The sequence below is a fragment of the Dendrobates tinctorius genome, unplaced genomic scaffold, assembly GCF_039654945.1.
Source record: "Dendrobates tinctorius isolate UK_male_01 unplaced genomic scaffold, ASM3965494v1 ptg000223l, whole genome shotgun sequence".
In the NCBI taxonomy this organism is placed as follows: Eukaryota; Metazoa; Chordata; class Amphibia; order Anura; family Dendrobatidae; genus Dendrobates; species Dendrobates tinctorius.
The window spans coordinates 7,802,009-7,822,018 of record NW_027361890.1 but is presented as its reverse complement, the minus strand read 5'-3'; the positions used below and the strand labels follow the sequence as shown (position 1 = coordinate 7,822,018).

The window sequence follows — 20,010 nt, the reverse complement described above, 5'->3', positions numbered from 1 at the left end:
ACCATCTTTAAAAACTATTCCCTCCTTGTCAAAAATTCTCAGTGATCAGTGCATGGATGCTGGGAGTGTCATGAAATTGGCCCAGGCCTTGGACAGTGTACCCCTGTCTCAACTGTACCTGGATTGTCTCCCTTTCCTCTCCTCGGTTGGGCAATGAGGTTTGCCCCTTGCCGCTAGCGTTATGTAATTGAAATTTTTTTCAACAATAGCCTTCTGGTATAGCACAATGTTAAAAGACCTCTCCACCTTAGGAAGAAGAGATGCAAGGTTCTCCTTGTAGCATGGGTCTAGCAGGGTGAACAACTTTGACCCTTTTTTTTTTTCTTTTGGCCAAGGTGAATGTAATGCGAGGGTCATAGGAAAGGCAGTGGTACATAGTCAGCCATATTTGCTGAGGTCCTGACAGCTAACATGTCCATGTCTCCATTATGATGACTACTCTCCTCATTCCCTTCCTCTGTTCATCCACGTAGGAGAGACTGGATGAAGCTTATGTGGGTACTAGCTCCTGTTCCCCCACCTCCTCATTGTTGCCCAATCCGGCTGAGCAGATGAGATGAGACTGGGCTGGGTAGCATTTCCCTGTCGGTCTTCTTCCATCTGGTCCGCATGCAAAATTTCTTGTTTAACTGTCAGCAGCGACTGTTTAAGTAGGTGCAGAAGCGGGATCGCTGAGCTTATGATGGCGTCATTGCAACTCACTATCTTTCTAAAGTCCTCAACGTCTTGGATAACTGCATAAATGTCAGACATCCATGCCCACACTTCAGAGTGGCGGCAGCTGTAGCTGACTCACGGAAATGGGCACTGATGCAGCGTACCTTGACCAGACGCTCTGGCATATCTGGGTAGGTTTTCAGAAACCACTGAACTACCAAGTTGAGCATGTGGGTTCAGCGACGAGAGCCACAAATCGGTCTGGTCTGTTATCTACTTTATAACTTTATATAATTGCCTAGTAATGTTTTCATGTCCTGTTATGTCCACATGTCACCGTATCCCAGAATTCCAAGCGGAGGAAGTTCACCGACTGCCATATTGGGACACCCAAGTGATGGGTGTCTCAATATGGAAACTGCTGCTGGTACCAGCCTATTGCGTGGTACCACCAGCGGAACACGTCACACTGCGCCTGCGAATTCCGCGCAGGCTCAGTGAATCATTCGGCTGATCCAGGCGGTAGATGCGCGATGTGTCTACAGGCAGAGGAAGCCTGTTGCATTAAAGGGGACAGTACAGCAGGGGATCACAGAGGATTCATTTTGTGAGGTAAAATATTTCACTGACTGTCTTTAAACAATATTTTACCTCACAAAAGTATCCTCTGCGACCTCCTGCTGTAATGTCAGTATTCTCTTTTGCTTCCTCCCCTGCCCAGGAGCTGTGGTATATTCTGTACACTGTCGGGCAGACAATTTTTAAAACGAACTTTCGTTCGTGGGAAAGCCCCTTTTAAATAGAAATTCCTCCTGACATGCTGTGCACTGACTGTTTAGTGATGGGGTACCCAGGTCAAAGAGAAGACAGCAGACGGGGGGGGGGGGGGGGGGGACAGCACATGAGGGGAGAACAAAGCACAGGAAGGAGACAGACAGCAGACAAGGGGGATAGCACATGGGGTAGATGGGTCAAAGAAGTCAGCACATGGGGAAAGAGAGTGGATAGGTGGGGGGGAGATTCTCAATGCTGCAAAGCCTGCCCCCCATCGTGATATTACCGCCCTCCCGATGTGATAGCATCGGGCCTCCATCTAGTTTCTTTTAATAACTGCCACAGTGTGGTTTGTCTCCTTTACAAATTAGCTTCAGTTGAGCCTGTTGCCGCTTCGCTGAGGCAGTGCTGCAGAACTTCCACCTCATGTGGACAATGAGCTCTGAGATGGCACATCAGAGATAGAGGCAGGGCTGGCATTATGGGCAGGCAGACCAGGCAGCTGCCTAGGGCCCTCAGGCACAGAGGGGGGGGGGGCCCTGCTGGTTCCACAATGGAGCTCACAATTCAAATGGTACAAGGCAGAGCTTCACTTTGCAGAAGAGGCAGATATAAGTGCACCTTATCTGTCCAATGATAGCCTTTCCTGGCGCTGCTCTACCTAGTGTTTATAGTAATTCTGCATTGATCACTAAGGCAGAAGGAGTCAGGCATGTATTACTGACTTGTGCTGTGCACCTTCTCCTGTTCTTCTGGGATAATCCTTAAGGGCCCCGTCACACATTGCAATCTCGCTAGCGAGATCGCTGCTGAGTCACTAGTTTTGTGACGTAACAGCGATCTCGCCAGCGAGATCGCTGTGTGTGACAGCTATCGGCGACCGGCCCCCCTGCCGGTATCGCTGATCGTTGATGGAAAGCCCTGGACATTTTTGGGGTCGCTGGTCAGCATGCATCGCTGCGGGAGACCAGCGAGCAGGAGCTGGTAACTAAGGTATACATCGGGTTTCTAAGGGGGCGTGCTGTGCCTAGAAACCCAATGTGTACCTTGGTTACCAGAGCGCTGATGCATCGGGTTTCTAAGTGACGCACGCCCCTTAGAAACCCGATGTGTACCTTAGTTACCAGCTCCCTGCATTAGTGCGCTGGTAACTAAAGTACACAGCGACGCCGCGCGCTCGGCGTCGCTGTACTGATCGCTGGTGAAGCTGTCTGTTTGACAGCTCACCAGCGATCATGTAGCGACTCACCAGTGATCCTGACACGTTGATATCGTTGTTGGGATCGCTGGTGAGTCGCTATGTGTGACGGGGCCCTTAATATGTGACACCTGACCACTGACCTAGTCCTGAGGTTGCACAGCCTCGCCTGTCGGGAGACAGCACAGTGCTGTGCTGTCAGTATGCCACCCAGGAGAAGTTTTCCCATATAGACTACACTATTTCACTGAGAGAGAGAGATAGATAGATAGATAATATATATATAATTTTTTTTTTCTGCACCGCAACCAAACCTCCAAAGTAATAACACCATTAAAGAAAAAAATGGATATAAAAAAAAAGTGGTCCTGTGGCTAGCGAACAATGACTTCATCACTCCTGGTGTCAGCACACACCACAGAGCGGCCTGTGCAGGATCCTGATAAATGACAGCATGTATCATTTTATTTCTAGTGAATCCAAGCCGCCAAGTAATATTGTATTTAGCCCAGACAACACTGTTCAAGGGGCAGTTCTCAAGATTAAAAAAAACGCTTATTCAAGGGATAATTTTCAGATTTCCAGGGTCCTACTGCTGTGGCCCCCACTAATTCCAAAAATGAAGGTTCTGAAGAGCCCCAGCTGAATGGAGCGGAGATCGATCAAGTGCACCACCACTCCATTCATTCTTACCTGGAGCACCAGAGATTGCTGAGCATAGTGCTTGGCTGATCTATTATACCAGGGGTCTCCAACTTGGCTGGGTATATGGGCTGCACATTAAAAAAAAAAATTGCATTTAGGGGGGGCGCGTTCTTTAGAGCTTGGGTCGTTATGAATGTGGTGATAACAAATGTGCACTCTTATTGTAGTCATATCCCCATATTGTAGTTATGGTTAGGTTTGAGGAGGAAAATAGAAAAAAAGTGAAGCAAAATGTGGTCAGTTATTTACTAATCGTGTGTGTGGGTACTATATATCTCCCAGGCATGCATGGCACTCATCATCCTCGTTCTGGTATGCATGGCCTCCTCATCCCTATCGTGGTACGTATGGTCCCCTCCTTGGACAGAAATGTCTGTTATTTGAGTGGCTTCTTTGCGCTTAAAGATGTAGCTACTAGCTTAAAACTCACTTTAATGCACTGAATTGGCTGTAGTGCTGTTACTGCAATATTTCAGAACCTGGGGCCCCACTTTAAATTTTGCTTAGGGCAACAATTTGTCAAAAACCGGCCCTGCATGGAGAGCGTGTAGGAGGTGGAGGAAGCCCAGATAGAAGGAGGGCCAGCACTCTGCACAGAGTCCCACCCTGTTAACACACAAGCTACCGACACAGGGCCAGCAGTCCTCTGTGTCGGTAGCTTGTGTGTTAACAGGGTGGGACTCTGCTCGGCCTCTACAATGTTCACCCAGTATACTATCAGGGAAATGTAGCATCTGACGACAAGCGCTGTTTCACGTGTCAGTCGTTAAGTGGAAAATCCCAGTAACCATGTTGGTTGGGCACAGGTGCTGTTCTTGGACATGTGCTGGTACACGGAGGGAACGTCACAATGGGAGAAAGTGGCAGCTGGGGACTGAGTACCAAGGATCAATTTGTACACCTGTATCAGACCAATGAAATTTTACACAAAGCAGGATCTACAGCATACATGACAAGTCAATTGTCGGAACAAAAATATTTTGTGAACGATACCAGGCCAAGCTGTTTGTTAAAATTTGTAACCCACCCTAGATTTACACAAAGCACTGTATGGGTGTTGGTGGTTTCTGGAAAACGGCCAATTCCACCATTAGATGGCAACATATTTTCCGCTGATACAACCCCCCCCCCCCCTTTTTTTTTTTTTTTTAAGGCATCTCAATTAGTCTGGCTATAAAAACTTGACTGCTCAGTCAACCCACTGGGGATTTCAGGGCACCCTTTCTTTAATTCCCTGCATACAGTAAGTATAGAAAGTATTCAGACCCCTTTACATTTTTCACTGTTTCATTGCAGCCATTTGGTATATTCAGAAAAGTTCAATTTTTTTTCGCATTAATGTACACTCTGCACCACATCTTGACTGGAAAAAAAATAACAAATGTTGAAATTTTTGCAAGTTTATTAAAGAGAAACTGAAATATCACATGGTCATAAGTATTCAGGCCCTTTGCTCAGTATTGAGTAGAAGCACCCTTTTGAGCTAGTACAGCCATGAGTCTTCTTGGGAATGATGCAACAAGTTTTTCACACCTGAATTTGGGGATCCTCTGCCATTCTTCCTTGCAGATCCTCTCCAGCTCCGTCAGGTTGGATGGTGAACGTTGGTGGACAGCCATTTTCAGGTCTCTCCAGAGATGCTCAATTGGGTTTAGGTCAGGGCTCTGGCTGGGCCAGTCAAGAATGGTCACAGAGTTGTTCTTGAATTTACCAAATGGCTGCAATGAAACCGAGTGAAAAATTTAAAGGAGTCTGAATATGTTCCGTACCCACTGTATCGCTAATCATGCCGCGTTAACAATTGTTTACCAGCATAGATAATGTAATGTTCGTTATGATTTTGCAATCCATTTCCAAACTAAAGGCAGTGCATTAAGAGGACCAAAGAGTAGTACATAGTAAAGATTTTACACGGGACATATGTTTTATGTATTAATCTGCTATAATTATATTGGGTTATGAAACACAATGGCAATTCCTATCATGTCATGAGGCTGCAGGCAGACTGCATTTACACTGGTCAGAGGACCGAGGTTAAATCTAATATTTTCAGAATAGTCCCACCTAGAGATGAGCGACTTTGCCTTTTTTAGGGTCGAGTCGGGTTTCATGAAACCCGACTTTCTCAAAAGTCGAGTCGAACGAAATCGGCCGACTATAGGGAAAAGTCGTGAAACATGAAACCCAATGTAAGTCAATGGGGAGAAAAGTCGGCAGGGAGTGGAGGACTGTAAACACCTGGCATGAATTTTAACCCTAGAGGCGGCAAAATCTTCCTCTCTCCCATCACATGCAAGCATTCAGCGAAACCAGACTTTGGCGCTTGGGTCGCCGACCGCATGGCCGATTTCACACTGTGGTCGGGTTTCGTTTCATGAATCCCGACTTTGGCGAAAGTCGGCGACTTTTGAATCTGACTGTCCTGTTTCGCTCAACTCTAGTCGCAACACTTATTGCTTATAATAAACCACAGCTGGCTGCTAAACCTAGGCTTGAAGAGACTGAAAGCTTACTCTATAACATTGTCGAATTGCCATTTTCTTTTCTTTTTAAAAGGCCTACAACAGCTGTACAATGCATACTGCAGCTGCTGACAAACCTTTTAAAAAAACAAAAAACAAAAATAAAAGATGAAAAAATGATTGCTGTTCAGTCTAACAGTATTTTGTGATCCGTGGATCTGTGAAATACTGCTGGAAGGGATAAATAAAGTCTATATAATCTCTGTATAGTCATCAAGTTCTGACACTTATACAAATGGATGTATTGATTTTATAAATGTACATTAAAATGTAATTTCTTCCCTTTCAAATGGAATCTTTCAGCAGGTTTTTTGCTATATAATCTGAAGACTGCAGGAGATGGGGGCTGAAATATAGATTTCAGTGATTGTCACTTATTAGCCTGTCACTTATTAGCCTGTGGGCTGTTTACTTAAAATTAAGGTTTTATTAGGCCTCTTTCACACTTCAGTTTTTTGTGTCAGTTAGAATCCGCCAAAAAGGCGGAAAAGCGGATCCGTTCCTAACTGATGTGAACGGATGCCACAGGATCCGTTTTTTTGACGGATCCGCAGAATGAAGAAAGAGAGAGAGCGAGTCCCTGTCTTCCTTTCTCCGGGCATGCGCACTGGAAAATGCGGATCCAACAACAAACGTTGCAAGGTCCGTCCATGCATGCCGGCGGATGCAAAAAATTTGGCGGATCCAACGAATGCCCATCAGTCAAGATCCGCCAGTAATGCAACTCAATGGGGAAAAAAACGGATCCGCAAAAAAATGGCGGATCCGTTTTTTTCAAAACCTGGCGGATTTTGACTGATGGTCAAAAACAGAAATGTGAAAGAGGCCTTACCAGGACATTGTCATTGCCCTGACCAGATTGCACAGGAGCCTTGGTCTGACCATGCCCCTCCTCTGATAAGTTCACTGTCTATAGACCATGTACACAGAGGTGTTGGCGGAGTTATCTTTCTGAGCTCTGCTGTATATTACATTTAAGAACTGATTGAGTCACAACTGCTGCACCCAGTAAACTAAGTGATACATCATTGGAATCGGGGTCTCTTTTCCTAATTTATGCTGTTTCTAGATGAGGTAGCAAAAACCTACTGACAGATCCCCTGTAATACTTGTATTCATTCCTCAATATTAAGTTTCATTTCTTTCTCAAATCACTTTTTTTTTTTTTTTTCTTTAATATATACAGGTGGATAGTATACAACCAGTGCCTGTTCCCGAGCTGCCCCCTCCTGCCAAATTTCAGTCCATTGGAGTCCAAGTGGAAGAAGAGTGGAGGTAAGCTTGCACACTATTTCAAGGATGGTCGTGAAGAAAGGTGTAATAGCTCAATCCTGACATGGTGTGACAGACCCTATAGTAAGTGCAGGCATGTTGAAAATTGTGACGTGTGTTTGTGTGTGTATGTGTATATATATATATATATATATATATATATATATATATATATATATATATAATAATTTTTTTTATTTTTTTTTCATGTGGAATAGGAGTGAAACAGCAGAATACATGGTTCCATTACACAGTACTTCATCTGTTTTCACTAATAGCTTGGTCACAGTTGTATAAAAAAAAAAAAAATCGGACCCATTTTTCATGCCGGAGATCGGAATGATTATTTTTTTTTTTTTTTTTTCTCAGTTATCTGTGTGCAATCTATTTCTATATTTTTTTTATTTATTTTTTTTTTGTTTACTCAGCAGCTATTAATCTTTAACAGTATCATTTACAGTTTCCTGTCCCGTACTGATGGTCCTTATAGGATGCGAGATGGATAAAAAAAAATGTATCTTATCTGATTGCATTCATCCGATTTATACGCTAGTGTGAGCAGAGGTGATTTTTGTACTTGATGGAATAGAGTATCTGCACAGTAATAATGTGTTACTAGATGTAAATGGGCATAAAATGATGATCTTCTCTATTTGCATGCTTGTTTTCTACATTTGTATAGAAGTTCAATGGGGCTGTGCAGACAAGGGGAATTCATTGTTGATGTGTGTGAGCGAAGCCATGAATATATAATATCCCAGTAATTATCACACTCTATGTACCACTTTTTGTATGTGTGGTATAAAGTTTTGTAATAGAGTATTAGGTGGATATTCACTTCTTTAGCCCATTAATCCCTTCCTTGCCGGTCGCTTTTCTTTTTTTTTTTTTTTTTTTTTCTCCCTCTCCTTCTTCCAAAAGCCATAACTTTTTATTATCATCTCCAAATATCCGCATGAGGGATGTGCTTGTAGTTTTGAATGACACATTCCGTTTCGGCCTTCAATGTAAAGTAAAACGTGGGGAAAAAATTCCAAGTTCGGTGAAAATGTGCAAAAAACGCAATTTCGTAATTGTTTTTAGGGTTTTGTTTTACTTTGTTTGCTGAGCAAGGTCGCACATGTCTAGTCGGAATATGGATGGAATTATTCATATTGTATACTTGCGGTCACATAACAGCCTGCTCCCAGCAATGGAGAATCCTGACATCTCACAAGGTGTGCACTGTGGGTTCACAAATCTGCAGTCACGTAGGAATATTGTTACATCTGTGCAAAGTCGCTAAAACCTTCTTTACATTACTGTCTGCCAACAGGAATAGTCGATCCAGCAGTATGACATCGAAGCAAGAGACAGATTCTGATACGCAAGATCCCAGCAATTCATCCGACAAAAGTGTTCCCGACTGCCCAGCACCCCGTCAGCCCACCACTGCTCCTCCAGTACCCCTCCCCAAAAAGCAACTCTCCTATGGAGATGGTGGGGAAACAGAAGCCTCTGCCCTTCCTCCCCCTGACCCTTGGCTGGACTCCGCAGCCTCTCCTCCTTCTACGGAGCCTGCCCAGGCAGGAGCTTGCCGCAGAGATGGACACTGGTTCCTGAAGTTGTTGCAGGCTGAGACAGAGCGGCTTGAGGGCTGGTGTAAACAGATGCAGAGAGAAACCGGTGATAACAACTTGTGTGAAGAAGGTATTCCACTTACCATTATTTCTTTCTGGTTCATATGTGAATGAAGCCTCCTGAGAAACAAGACTTGGCTCTTTCTGTGGAGTCAAGGCTGTATATGTGCCCTAATATAAAAGGTGCTGTGCTACGCATGTAAACCTACTCATTGGCTCCTCCTGAGTCCTTGTCCCTGACAAGATGAACATCTCAAGCTGTAAATTACTCCCTCTTGGTTCCAGTGTTTTACTGTCTCAGCAGCACTAGTGTGAGGCTGAACACTACCTTTCCCATGAGTCTTTTCTTTGCTCCACTCTTTAACCCCTTACCTGCAATTGACGTAATATTCCGTCCGTGTGACCCTGGACCTAATTCCAGTGGACGGAATATTACGTCATAGCGATCAGCGGCGCCCACGTGGTGAGCGCCGCTGATCGCGGGCAGGTGTCAGCTGATTATCACAGCTGACACCCGGCACAATGTGTCAGGGGCGGTCACGGACCGCCCCCGACACGTTAACCCCTTGCACACCGTGATCAAACACGATTGCGGTGTACCGGGGGTTAAAGAGAAGCATCGGCAGGGAGGGGGCTCCCTCCGTGCTTCCCTGAGCCCCCCACAGCAGCGCAATGTGCAGCGCTGCTCCAGGGGGCTCTATCCCTGCAGGTCCCCGGATCCAAGATGGCGACGGGGACCTTCGGGGGGCCTGCAGGGAGCTGGCTTCCTCAGTGCCTGCCAAGCACAGGCATGAGGAAAGCCTGTGCAGTGCCTGTGACAGATGGCTGATCTGTCACAGTGATCTGTGATGTGACAGATCAGTGATCTGTCACAGGACAGTTATGTCCCCCCTGGGACAATGTAATAAAGTTTAAAAAAAAAAAAAGTGTAAAAATAATTAAAAAAAAAAATCGCTAAATTAAAAAAAAAAAAAAAAAAATTCACCAATTCATTTTTTGGAAATAAAAAAAACAAAAAAAACAATAAAAGTACACATTTGGTATCGCCGCGTCTGTAACGACCCGCCCTATAATACTGTCCCATTAGTTAACCCCTTTAGCGAACCCCTTAAAAAAATAAAAAGCGAAGCAAAAAATGATTCATACCGCCGAACAAAAAGTTAAATAACGCACGATCAAAAAGACGCATATAAATACTCATGGTACCGCTGAAAACGTCATCTTGTCCCGCAAAAAAACGAGCCGCCATAGAGCATCATCAGCAAAAAATAAAAAAAAGTTATAGCTCGCAGAATAAAGCAATGCAAAAATTTTTTTATATAAAATTGTTTTCATTGCATAAAAGCGCTAAAACATAAACTACCTAAATGAGGTATCGCTGTAACCGTACCAACCCGAAGAATAAAAGCGCTTCATCAATTTCACCGCACGCGGAACGGTGTAAACGCACCCTCAAAAGAAATTCATGAAACGCTGGTTTTTGTTCATTCTGCGTCCTAAAAATCGGAATAAAAAGCGATCAAAAGATGTCACGTGCCCGAAAATGATACCAATAAAAACGTCAACTCGTCCCGCAAAAAATAAGAACTCACATGACTCGGTGGGTCAAAATATGGAAAAATTATAGCTCTCAATATGTGGTGATGTAAAAACTATTTTTACAATAAAAAGCAACTTTTAGCGTGTGACAGCTGCCAAAAATAAAAACCGCCATAAATAGTAAATCAAACCCCCCGTTATCACCCCCTTAGTTAGGGAAAAATAATAAAATTAAAATAAAATGTATTAATTTCCATTTTCCCGTTAGGGTTAGGGCTGAGATTAGGGTTAGGGGTGTGTTAGGGTTGGAGTTATAATTGGGGGGGGTTTCCACTGTTTGGGCACATCAGGTGCTCTCCAAATGCAACATGGCGTCTGATCTCAATTCCAGCCAATTTTGTGTTGAAAAAGTCAAATGGTGCTCCTTCCCTTCCAAGCTCTGCCATGCGAATTGCAAAACAACTTTTGGGGTCCAATTTCTCCTGTTACCCTTAGGAAAATAAAAAATTGGGGGCAAAAATATCATTTTTGTGGAAAAAAACGATTTTTTTTATTTTCACGCCTGGGCATTATAAACGCCTATGAAGCACTTGGGGGTTCAAAGAGCTCACCATACATCTGGATAAGTTCTGTGGAGGGTCTAGTTTCCAAAATGGGGTCACTTGTGGGGAGTTTCAATAGTTTAGGAACATCAGGGGCTCTCCAAACGCACATGACACCCGCAGACCATTCCATCAAAGTCTGCATTCCAAAACGTCACTACTTCCCTTCCGAGCCCCGACGTGTGCCCATACAGTAGTTTTCTCCCACATATGGGGTATCAGCGTACTCAAGACAAATTGGACAACAACTTTTGGGGTCCAATTTCTCCTGGTACCCTTGGGAAAATATAAAAAAATGGGGAATAAAAGATCATGTTTGTGGAAAAAATACGTTTTTTTTTTATTTGTTTTTTTTTTTTTTTTTTTATTTTCACGCCCGGGCGTTATAAACTTCTGTGAAGCCCTTGGGGGTTCAGAGTTCTCACCACACATCTAGATAAGTTCCTTTGGGGGTCTAGTTTCCAAAATGGTGTCATTTGTGGGGGGTTTCCACTGTTTTGGTACATCAGGGGTTTTCCAATCGCAACATGGTGTCCGATCTCAATTCCAGCCAAAAAAGTCAAATGGCGCTGCTTCCCTTCTGAGCTCTGCCATGCACCCAAATAGTCGTTTACACCCACATATGGGGTATCAGCGTACTCAGGACAAATTGCACAATATCTTTTAGGGTCCTGTTACCCTTGGGGAAAATAAAAATTGGGGGTGAAGAGATCATTTTTGTGGAAAAATCATGATTTTTTTAATTGTACCGCTGTACGTTATAAACTTCTGTGAAGCCCTTGTGGGTTCAAAGTGCTCATCACATATCTAGATAAGTTCCTTGGGGGGTCTAGTTTCCAAAATGGGGTCACTTGTGGGGGGTTTCCACTGTTTAGGTACATCAGTGGCTCTCCAAACGTGACATGGCGTCCGATCTGAATTCCAGCCAATTTTGCATTGAAAAAGTCAAAACGGTGCTCCTTCCATTCTTAGCTCTGCCATGCGCCGAAACAGTGGTTCCCCCCCCCCCCCCCCCCACATATTTAGGTATCAGTGTACTCAGGACAAATTGCACTATAACTTTTCCAGTCCAATTTCTCCTGTTACCCTTGGTAAGATAAAAAGAATTGAACCTGAAGTATTTTTTTTTGTGAAAAAAGTTAAATGTTCATTTTTTTTTTTTTTTTTTTAAATATTCAAAAAAATTCCTGTGACGCACCTGAAGGGTTAATAAACTTCTTGAATGTGGTTTTGAGCACCTTAAGGGGTGCAGTTTTTAGAATGGTGTCATTTTTGGGTATTTTCTATCATATAGACCCCTCAAAGTGGCTTCAAATGTGATGTGGTCCGTAAAAATAAAATGGTGTTGCAAAAATGAGAAATCGCTGATCAATTTTTAACCCTTATAACTTCCTAACAAAAAAAAAAAATGTTGGTTCCAAAATTGTGCTGATGTAAAGTAAACATGTGGGAAATGGTATTAAGTTTTTTGTGTGCCGTATCTCTGTGATTTAAGGGCATAAAAATTCAAAGTTGGAAAATTGCGAAATTTTAAACATTTTCGCCAAATTTCCATTTTTTTCACAAATAAACGTAAGTTATTTGAATGACATTTTACCACTAACATGAAGTACAATATGTCACGAGAAAACAATGTCAGAATCACGGGGATCCATGGAAGCATTTCAGAGTTATTACCTCATAAAGGGACAGTGGTCAAAATTGTAAAAATTGGCCCGGGAGTTTAACGTGCAAACCACCCTTGGTAGTGAAGGGGTTAAAATCCACCCCCCCAAAATATAAACTTCTTCCCAAGCACCAATGCAAATTCCACATCCCACTATAGCCTCAGTTATCAACCCTGTGATGTGTCCTTCAGTGTGGTGGGAGGCAGAGGAGGAAATGTCACATGACAAGGGGCCTTTTTTTTGTGACGGAGGCACCTTCTTTTAAAGCTGGTACTTCACAAAATGTTTCATGTTGACCTGGACACACAATAGAAGAGTGGCTGCAGAGAGTGTGTGTGTGTGTGTGTGTGTGTGTGTGTGTGTGTGTGTGTGTGTGTGTGTGTGTGTGTGTGTGTGTGTGTGTGTGTGTGTGTGTGTGTGTGTGTATATATGTGTATATGTGTGTGTGTGTGTGTGTGTGTGTGTGTGTGTATATATAAATAATGTGTGTCTATATGTTTATATTATGAGAGATTTTTTTTTTTTTATTTAGTCTCTCTATTGCGGAGATATTGCAATCAAGAGTTAACTCCCACTTAAATTTAGGTAAAACTATTAGATCGTTCCTAAGAAGGCAACACCCCCCCCCCAACACACACACACAATAGCTTGGAGCATATTTCTCAGTTTGTGAGATGTAAGATGCAATGCTGATCTCCTTGTCTAACCTGTATCATTCCTTAGAAGGTTCTGAGAGTAGCGTGCAGATGACTAAGGGGTACTTCACACTAAGCGAGATTGCTGATGAGTCACTGATTTTGTGATGCAACAGCGATCTCGCTGTGTGTGGCATGCATCAGTGACCGCCAGGGCCCCCCCACTCCACCCGCCGGGTATTGATGATGTGCAGGAATGTCCTGGGCCATTTGTTTGATCGTTGGTCTCCCGCTGGCCAGCACGTGTGTGGCAGCGGGAGACAAACGATCAGCGATCTCCCAGCGCTGTAAGCAGACGCTGGGAGCTGGTTTCCAGGGTAAATAGCGGGTAACTAAGCGCGCGCGTTGCTTAGTTACCCGCTGTGTACCCTGGATAACAGCGTGCTCACGCTGGGAGCTGGTATCCCAAGGTAAACAGCAGGTACCTAAGCACTATCAGCACTGAGATCAGGCTGTGTCATTTTATGTCTCACACAGGAGTAACCTGCTTGTTTTGGGCTACTCCTGTGTAAGATGTAATGACACCCTGCTCTAAGCTCATTGTGTAAGGTAGGGTGGCGGCGTGTCCTTTTTCTGCTCTGTTGCGGCCAGCTAATGATTAGCAACATCATACAGGTGGTAGAAGTACATTCCTTCAGTGAAAATTGTGTGATGGCGCCACCTTTAACTTATCGAAAATCCACTCATTAGGTGCCAAATACTTTTATTGCTAATATCTCTGTAATGGAAAGGCAAAATAAAAAAAAAAACTATTCTGTTCTACATCCACTATTACATTCTGTATCCAGTTTAACGTGAAAAATTTGAAGGGTCCTTCTTCACCTGTCATTTTAACCACAGTTTATCAGTGATGTTTCAGATTGGTGAGGGTTAGTAAATCAGAATACGAAACATCACTGATGTCCATGGGAAAAACAGCGGGTTATTGTCATGTGACCAGTTTAAAGATTGGTGACATTGTGCATTTTTCTGACCCATACCATAATAATTACCATAGTGTAATATGATTTTCATAATGTAAATGCCTAGCTTTACCTCTTATTTTTGTTACATTTTTTTTTTTAGCAGTTTGTAGAAGTAAAAATTGTCATTATGCCATATATTTACAAGATTGTGTGATCATATTTTGTGCCTTAGACAGTGCTGCTATTTCCATTCAATCCTTTATCTTTGAATATTTAGTGCCAATGGCCCATCTGGCAAAGTAGACGCTAATTCATGTCCCGGATAAGCATTTCTAGCATGAAATTTGTTCACTCTGACCTCTGCCTTCTGCTTGCAGTGATTGGGAAGGTTCTCAGTGCTGTTGGCAGCGCTCAGCTTCTGATGTCACAGAAGTTCCAGCAGTTCCGTGGATTGTGTGAGCAAAACCTGGTAAGAGATCCATAAAGATGGAATGAGCATTTACCCTGTGTGCCAAGCACAATATATCACAGAAACTTTGCCTTTTTACACTTTTTGCTTATTAGATATTTATGGTGAGATCAGGTAATGCAGCCAGTAAATCAGGTTCCCTTTTGAAGGTGCAATGATAATCTTTATTTTTATATAGCGCTAACATATTCCGCAGCACTTTACAGTTTGCACACATTATCATCACTGTCCCCACTTGGGCTCACAATTTAAATTCCCTATCAGTATATCTTTGGAGTGTGGGAGGAAACCGGAGAACCCGGAGGAAACCCACACAAACACAGGGAGAACATACAAACTCCTTGCAGATGTTGTCCTTGGTGGGATTTGAACCCAGGACTCCAGCGCTGCAAGGCTACAGTGCTATCCACTGAGCTGCCGTGCAATAGCTGAGGAAGCCCACAAATCTCCCTAAATCCCTTTAAATTGTGGGCACAAAAATATGGATCATGCTGAATCTGTTTGGAGTTTTTTCCTCCCTCCCTTCCTGATGTCATTATTTCAGTAGTCTTGTTTCAGCTTCAGTCTGTCTTGGGTCCGTTTCACACGTCCTGAAATTTCCGATACCGGAGATGTCAGTGTCCATGTGTATACTTGCGGCACACATGTGGCAACCGTGTGCTGCATCAGTACCACACGCAACCACACCAGGGAAGTAACATTACAGTTAGCTCTCATCATTCTCCCCTGTTCTGCCGGCGATGTTAATGAGCAGGGTGAGAATAAGGAACAACTTCTACTGGAACACTGCTTATCAGGCGCTGGGACATGTCACAGGAATGACATCCCAATGTGTCATCCATGTGACACGTCCTGGTGTGTCACCCGTGTGCAGGGCGTTTTGCTGCCCGTACTGCCATAACCCCTACTTGTCTAGGTGTGGGTCACATGGACACATGGTCCATAGAAACACACTGACATGTGCACAGCAACATAGATTTCAATGTGTCTACGGTACACATGAAACCGGTCACCACACGTACCAGACACGCACGTCTGAAATTGGCCTTAATACTGTTGCCTCCAGAAGTTGTCATACAGGAAAATTGTATTGAACTGCAAAAAAGTATCAATGGGTACAGAAAGTCTTCAAGGAGCTTCTTTTAGATTGCTATGACCAATAGCCCAGAGCACATAAGAATACTTTGGAGAAGAACATCGAAGGATGCATGAGCCTGTTCACTATTCCTAAAAAATATCAAACAGATACTCTTGGGCAGAGTATAAATGATTACCACTGACATTTATGTACCTTTTATATTGTTCTAATCCAAAATATAGTCTTTTAAATAAACGCAAGGTCATAGGCTTCAGAAAGGAATAAAATGGCAAATATGTGGCCTTGAATTACGTCTGCAGTACATCCCTTGGTCCCCTGCCTTACCATATTATCTAATGACTTGCACACTTCTGAATTATTGATCTTATAGTTTTATTCTGTCTTGTCTAAATTAAGTCACATTATAGTTGTCCTTGGATTCTGCCATATCAGATAATTTTTTTTTCTCTCCACCCCTCGGTGTACACGGAATGGACGTGTTTATCAACATTAGTGAAACCTGGACAAAGAAATCCACAGAACATTACGCAGGCACACTTCTTCTAGATATATAAATGAAAATGGTTGATTTCTTTAAAATACTTTACTAGGAAGATAAGACCAATTATTGTCAAAGTAGATTCCATTAGTTCATTAACCAGTAAACACGCATCTTGCATATTTCTATAGTGGAGGGAAGCCATTTTTTTGTCCTTGGATAAAGAGTTACCAAGTTGCAGGAACACAGGTGTCTTACCAATTTAGAGGAATTGGTGGACACCATCTATGCTAGTCCTTGTGTATACAGTGTGTGTTATGACACACATATTGTATATAAGGACTAGTGCGACGATAAAGCAAAAGGGTGGGGGGAAAGTGCGGTTTTAACAAAGATGGTGGCGACCACTAATTCCTCAATATTGGTAAGACGCTTATGTTCCTGCATTGTGTGTGTATATGTATATTGTAGGGATTCATGCTCTCAGCTAGGCATTAGGTAGCATTCACACAGGCAATGCAGTTTGGTCCAAACAGGTGAAGTTTTATTGCTTTCATAAAACTTCAAGGGTTTCAAAGTAAAAAAAACAGCCTCTTCTGGACACAAGTTTCACGGCAAATAAACCGTTCATCCAGCAGGCACACATATGTCAGTATAAACAGGTTACAGTCATTTTTCCCTGAGAAAACATCATACCCAGAAGAGGCCCGATCCCACCAGTCTCGGTATCTTTCATCCCGAGCTCCAGCAGTTTCCAGTGACAAATAGAAGTGTTAAAGTCTGGGCACGGTTCAGACTGTACAGGCTGCAGCTTCCAAATTGTTCTCTGCAGACTGGTCCCTTTCCTAACTTACCCATGCAGTCTCCATTCAGCCTTTTAACTGCATACTGATAGTTTCTTAGTTCCTTTAGGCGACTAAATAAGGGAAGGGCTAATCACAGGGTCAGCCCAGTATTGGATCAAGATGGCACTGTCAAGCTGGCCTTGTGAAGCTGTTCTGAAGCACCATGGGATTTATAGCAAAGCATAGAGCAATTACATGCATGATAAAAAACTAAAGGGCCTTTCTGACATAGCGAGAGCACTAGCGATATCGCTAAAGCGACACCGATTTTGTGACGCAACAGTGATATCGCTAGCGATCTTTGTGTGACACGTACCTGCGACCGGCCCACCGTTGGATATCGCTGATCGCGCTGGAATGTCCTGGGCCATTTTTTCGTCGTTGGCGTCCCGCTGGCGCCGACTAGCGACGCATGGACACAGGTGGATGTCGCCATCATCGCTGCGGTGTGACAGGTAAGAGCGACCCCCGACAGATCGCTTTTTGCTGCTGCGTTGCTGGTGAGATCTGCCTGTTTAGCAGCTCACTAGCGACCATTTAGTGATGCACCAGCGATCCTGACCGGGTCATATCGTTGTCAGGATCACTGGTGCATCGATAAATGTACTGGGACCCTAAGAATCAAAATTGAGGCTAAAAGTTTAAAAAACATGGAAGGAAGTGCATAAAAGATCCGCCGAGTGGGATAGACAATTGGGGAGGGTGCAGTTATAGAATGGAGGGGGGGAATGGGAGTGCTCCTTTATGTCCGCATGAGAGCGTATGAACATTTTTAGGTGTGTTTTCCATTTAAGGACTGATCATATGGCCTGGCATTTGTTTTTAACCCACATGAAGAAAAAGATGGAAACCTCTTCTGTTTTTACATGCACATCTCTTTGAAAGGTAAATTGTAGGTGTTTCTTTTGTCTTTAGACTTCAGTGTTCAATTTGGCTGTATTTTAAATAGATCTTAAATTCATTGTGGCTTCCCAGAAAGATGAACTGTTAGAGCTAGCGACAAGATTATAGGATTTGTCAGCAGCTATGGATGAAATTCCAGGAATAAGTGGTTAGTCAGCCCAAAAAGGGATTTACGTACATTTTCAATAGTGATGCAATGTGGGAGTGTGAATACTGCATGAACTGGACTAAGGGCTTTTTGGTTAAGTAAGGAGGAAGTTGCAGGATATGTGATCATGGTTGGATTAAGCCTAAAGGTTTCAATGGAAATGTAGTAAAATTGTAATTTGATTTGTTGTATCAGGTTTCCTTGGTGTGGTTGTTATACAGCTCTCATTTCAATTTTACTTCCCGGTATTTTGTGCTGTGTATTCCTGATCATTATTTCATAGTGGCTAGTGAAGCTGCATATGCTCTTGAAAGGCAAATGAACTAAAGTCTATTTGCTATTTTAAACATTTTTTTTTCCTTTTATTGACCCAATACATCTGTAGGAAATTTAACAACTCTTACTGCATTTTATCAATCTTTGGGTATACAGCTGTAGAACGGTTTCCATCAATTTTGATTTTCTTTTTTAAAGGTCTTCGGCTCAATCTTTACCCACGGCCACTTGATGAATGATTGATCTGTAGGAAGATTGATCTTGTGCAAGCTTTTATTTGGGTCCAACAGGGTCTTTTCCACCATTAGGCCGGGGTCAGACTTGGGACCCGGAGTGTTTAGCTGCATAGAAATACATGCATCCGCACACTCTGATCCGAGTGTCGGCGGCAGTGCTGGGTATTGGAAGTGCGAGACTCGTCCGAGTTTCTCGCAAGTCTGACCCCGGCCTTATCTTGATAGTATCAAGCCATTGGGTTACTGATCTTCCTTTTCTCCTTCTTCCTTCTAATCTTCCAACCATGATGTCCTTCTCCAGTGATGTGTTCAAAGTAGACAAGTCATAGGTTTGTGATCCTTGCAGTGAGTTGACACCTCTCTTGATTTGTTCCAAAATTGATTTTTGTTCTTCCTGCCATCCATGGTATTGAGAACATCCTTCTCCAGCGCCACATTTTGAAGGTGTGTATTCTTCTGTCGTGTTTGTTTATTGTCCCGGTTTCACATCCGTATGTTACCATAGACAAGACCAAACTATGTACAAGCCATGTCTTCATCGCCATTGATTCTTGATTTTGAAGACCTTGTCTAGTTGCTTCATTGTTGCTCTGTTTCCATTATTAGTCCAGAAACAAACCCAGTTTGTATTCTGTTCTTGCAGTCCTCTTATTCCCTAATTCCCTAACATTTGCCTCCTCATGCTGTGACAGCAAGAAGAGGAGACCGCACTGCATAAACATTCTGCAATTGGTACTTATACAAATAAATGGAACCTGTAAGATTTGCAATGAGATGAAGTACAATCCTCATCCACCTCACAGTAGATCAACAAGGTACTATGCTTGGCACTGGTGGCCTTTCTGTGATTAGTTGTAGGATCCTGGTGAATCTAAAGTAGTAGAAGCAGAAACCCAGGGCACTTGGGATGTAGTACAAACATGCTTAATTGGGAGATCCACATGTGTCAGAGGTCCATATCGTGACTGCCTCGATTTTGGTGCATCCTGGACCTTTGTTTTAAGACCTTGACAATCATAACAGTAATCTATGTACATGATACACAAAGCACAGATAAAGGGCTTTCTGTGCATATAGAAATACAGTAAACCGGTCTGCAATGGTAATCATATCAAATGTGGATGAGGAAAGTCGCCACAATAATCATATCTCATGTGAGAATTATATATGTAATATAAGAGCAAACCAACATCTGAGTGTAAATGTGCAAACTACAACGTAGAGGCTCCACAAGAGTGGATTAAAGGGTATATAGCACATTAGTTAATGCCTTTATAGATCATCAGGAAAATAACTGCAGTATGGTTACCGAGCATAACATTTCATATGACAAATTACAATTGGATTCTACTAGGTAAAATGGTAGCCAGGGCCGGACTGGGACTGAATCTCGGCCCACAT

The 20,010-nt window shown here is 43.1% G+C and overlaps 1 protein-coding gene across 2 annotated transcripts in view; it reads left to right on the top strand.

Annotated features, from left to right (window-relative positions):
• DLGAP4 (DLG associated protein 4) overlaps positions 1-20,010 on the top strand; it is a 305,990-nt gene that overhangs the window by 269,371 nt on the left and 16,609 nt on the right. For both annotated transcript variants that reach the window (XM_073555302.1, XM_073555303.1), the window contains 3 exons: positions 7,043-7,131; positions 8,444-8,817; positions 14,533-14,624. In XM_073555302.1, the coding sequence (XP_073411403.1) occupies positions 7,043-7,131; positions 8,444-8,817; positions 14,533-14,624 (555 nt within the window). The remainder of the gene's footprint in view (positions 1-7,042; positions 7,132-8,443; positions 8,818-14,532; positions 14,625-20,010) is intronic.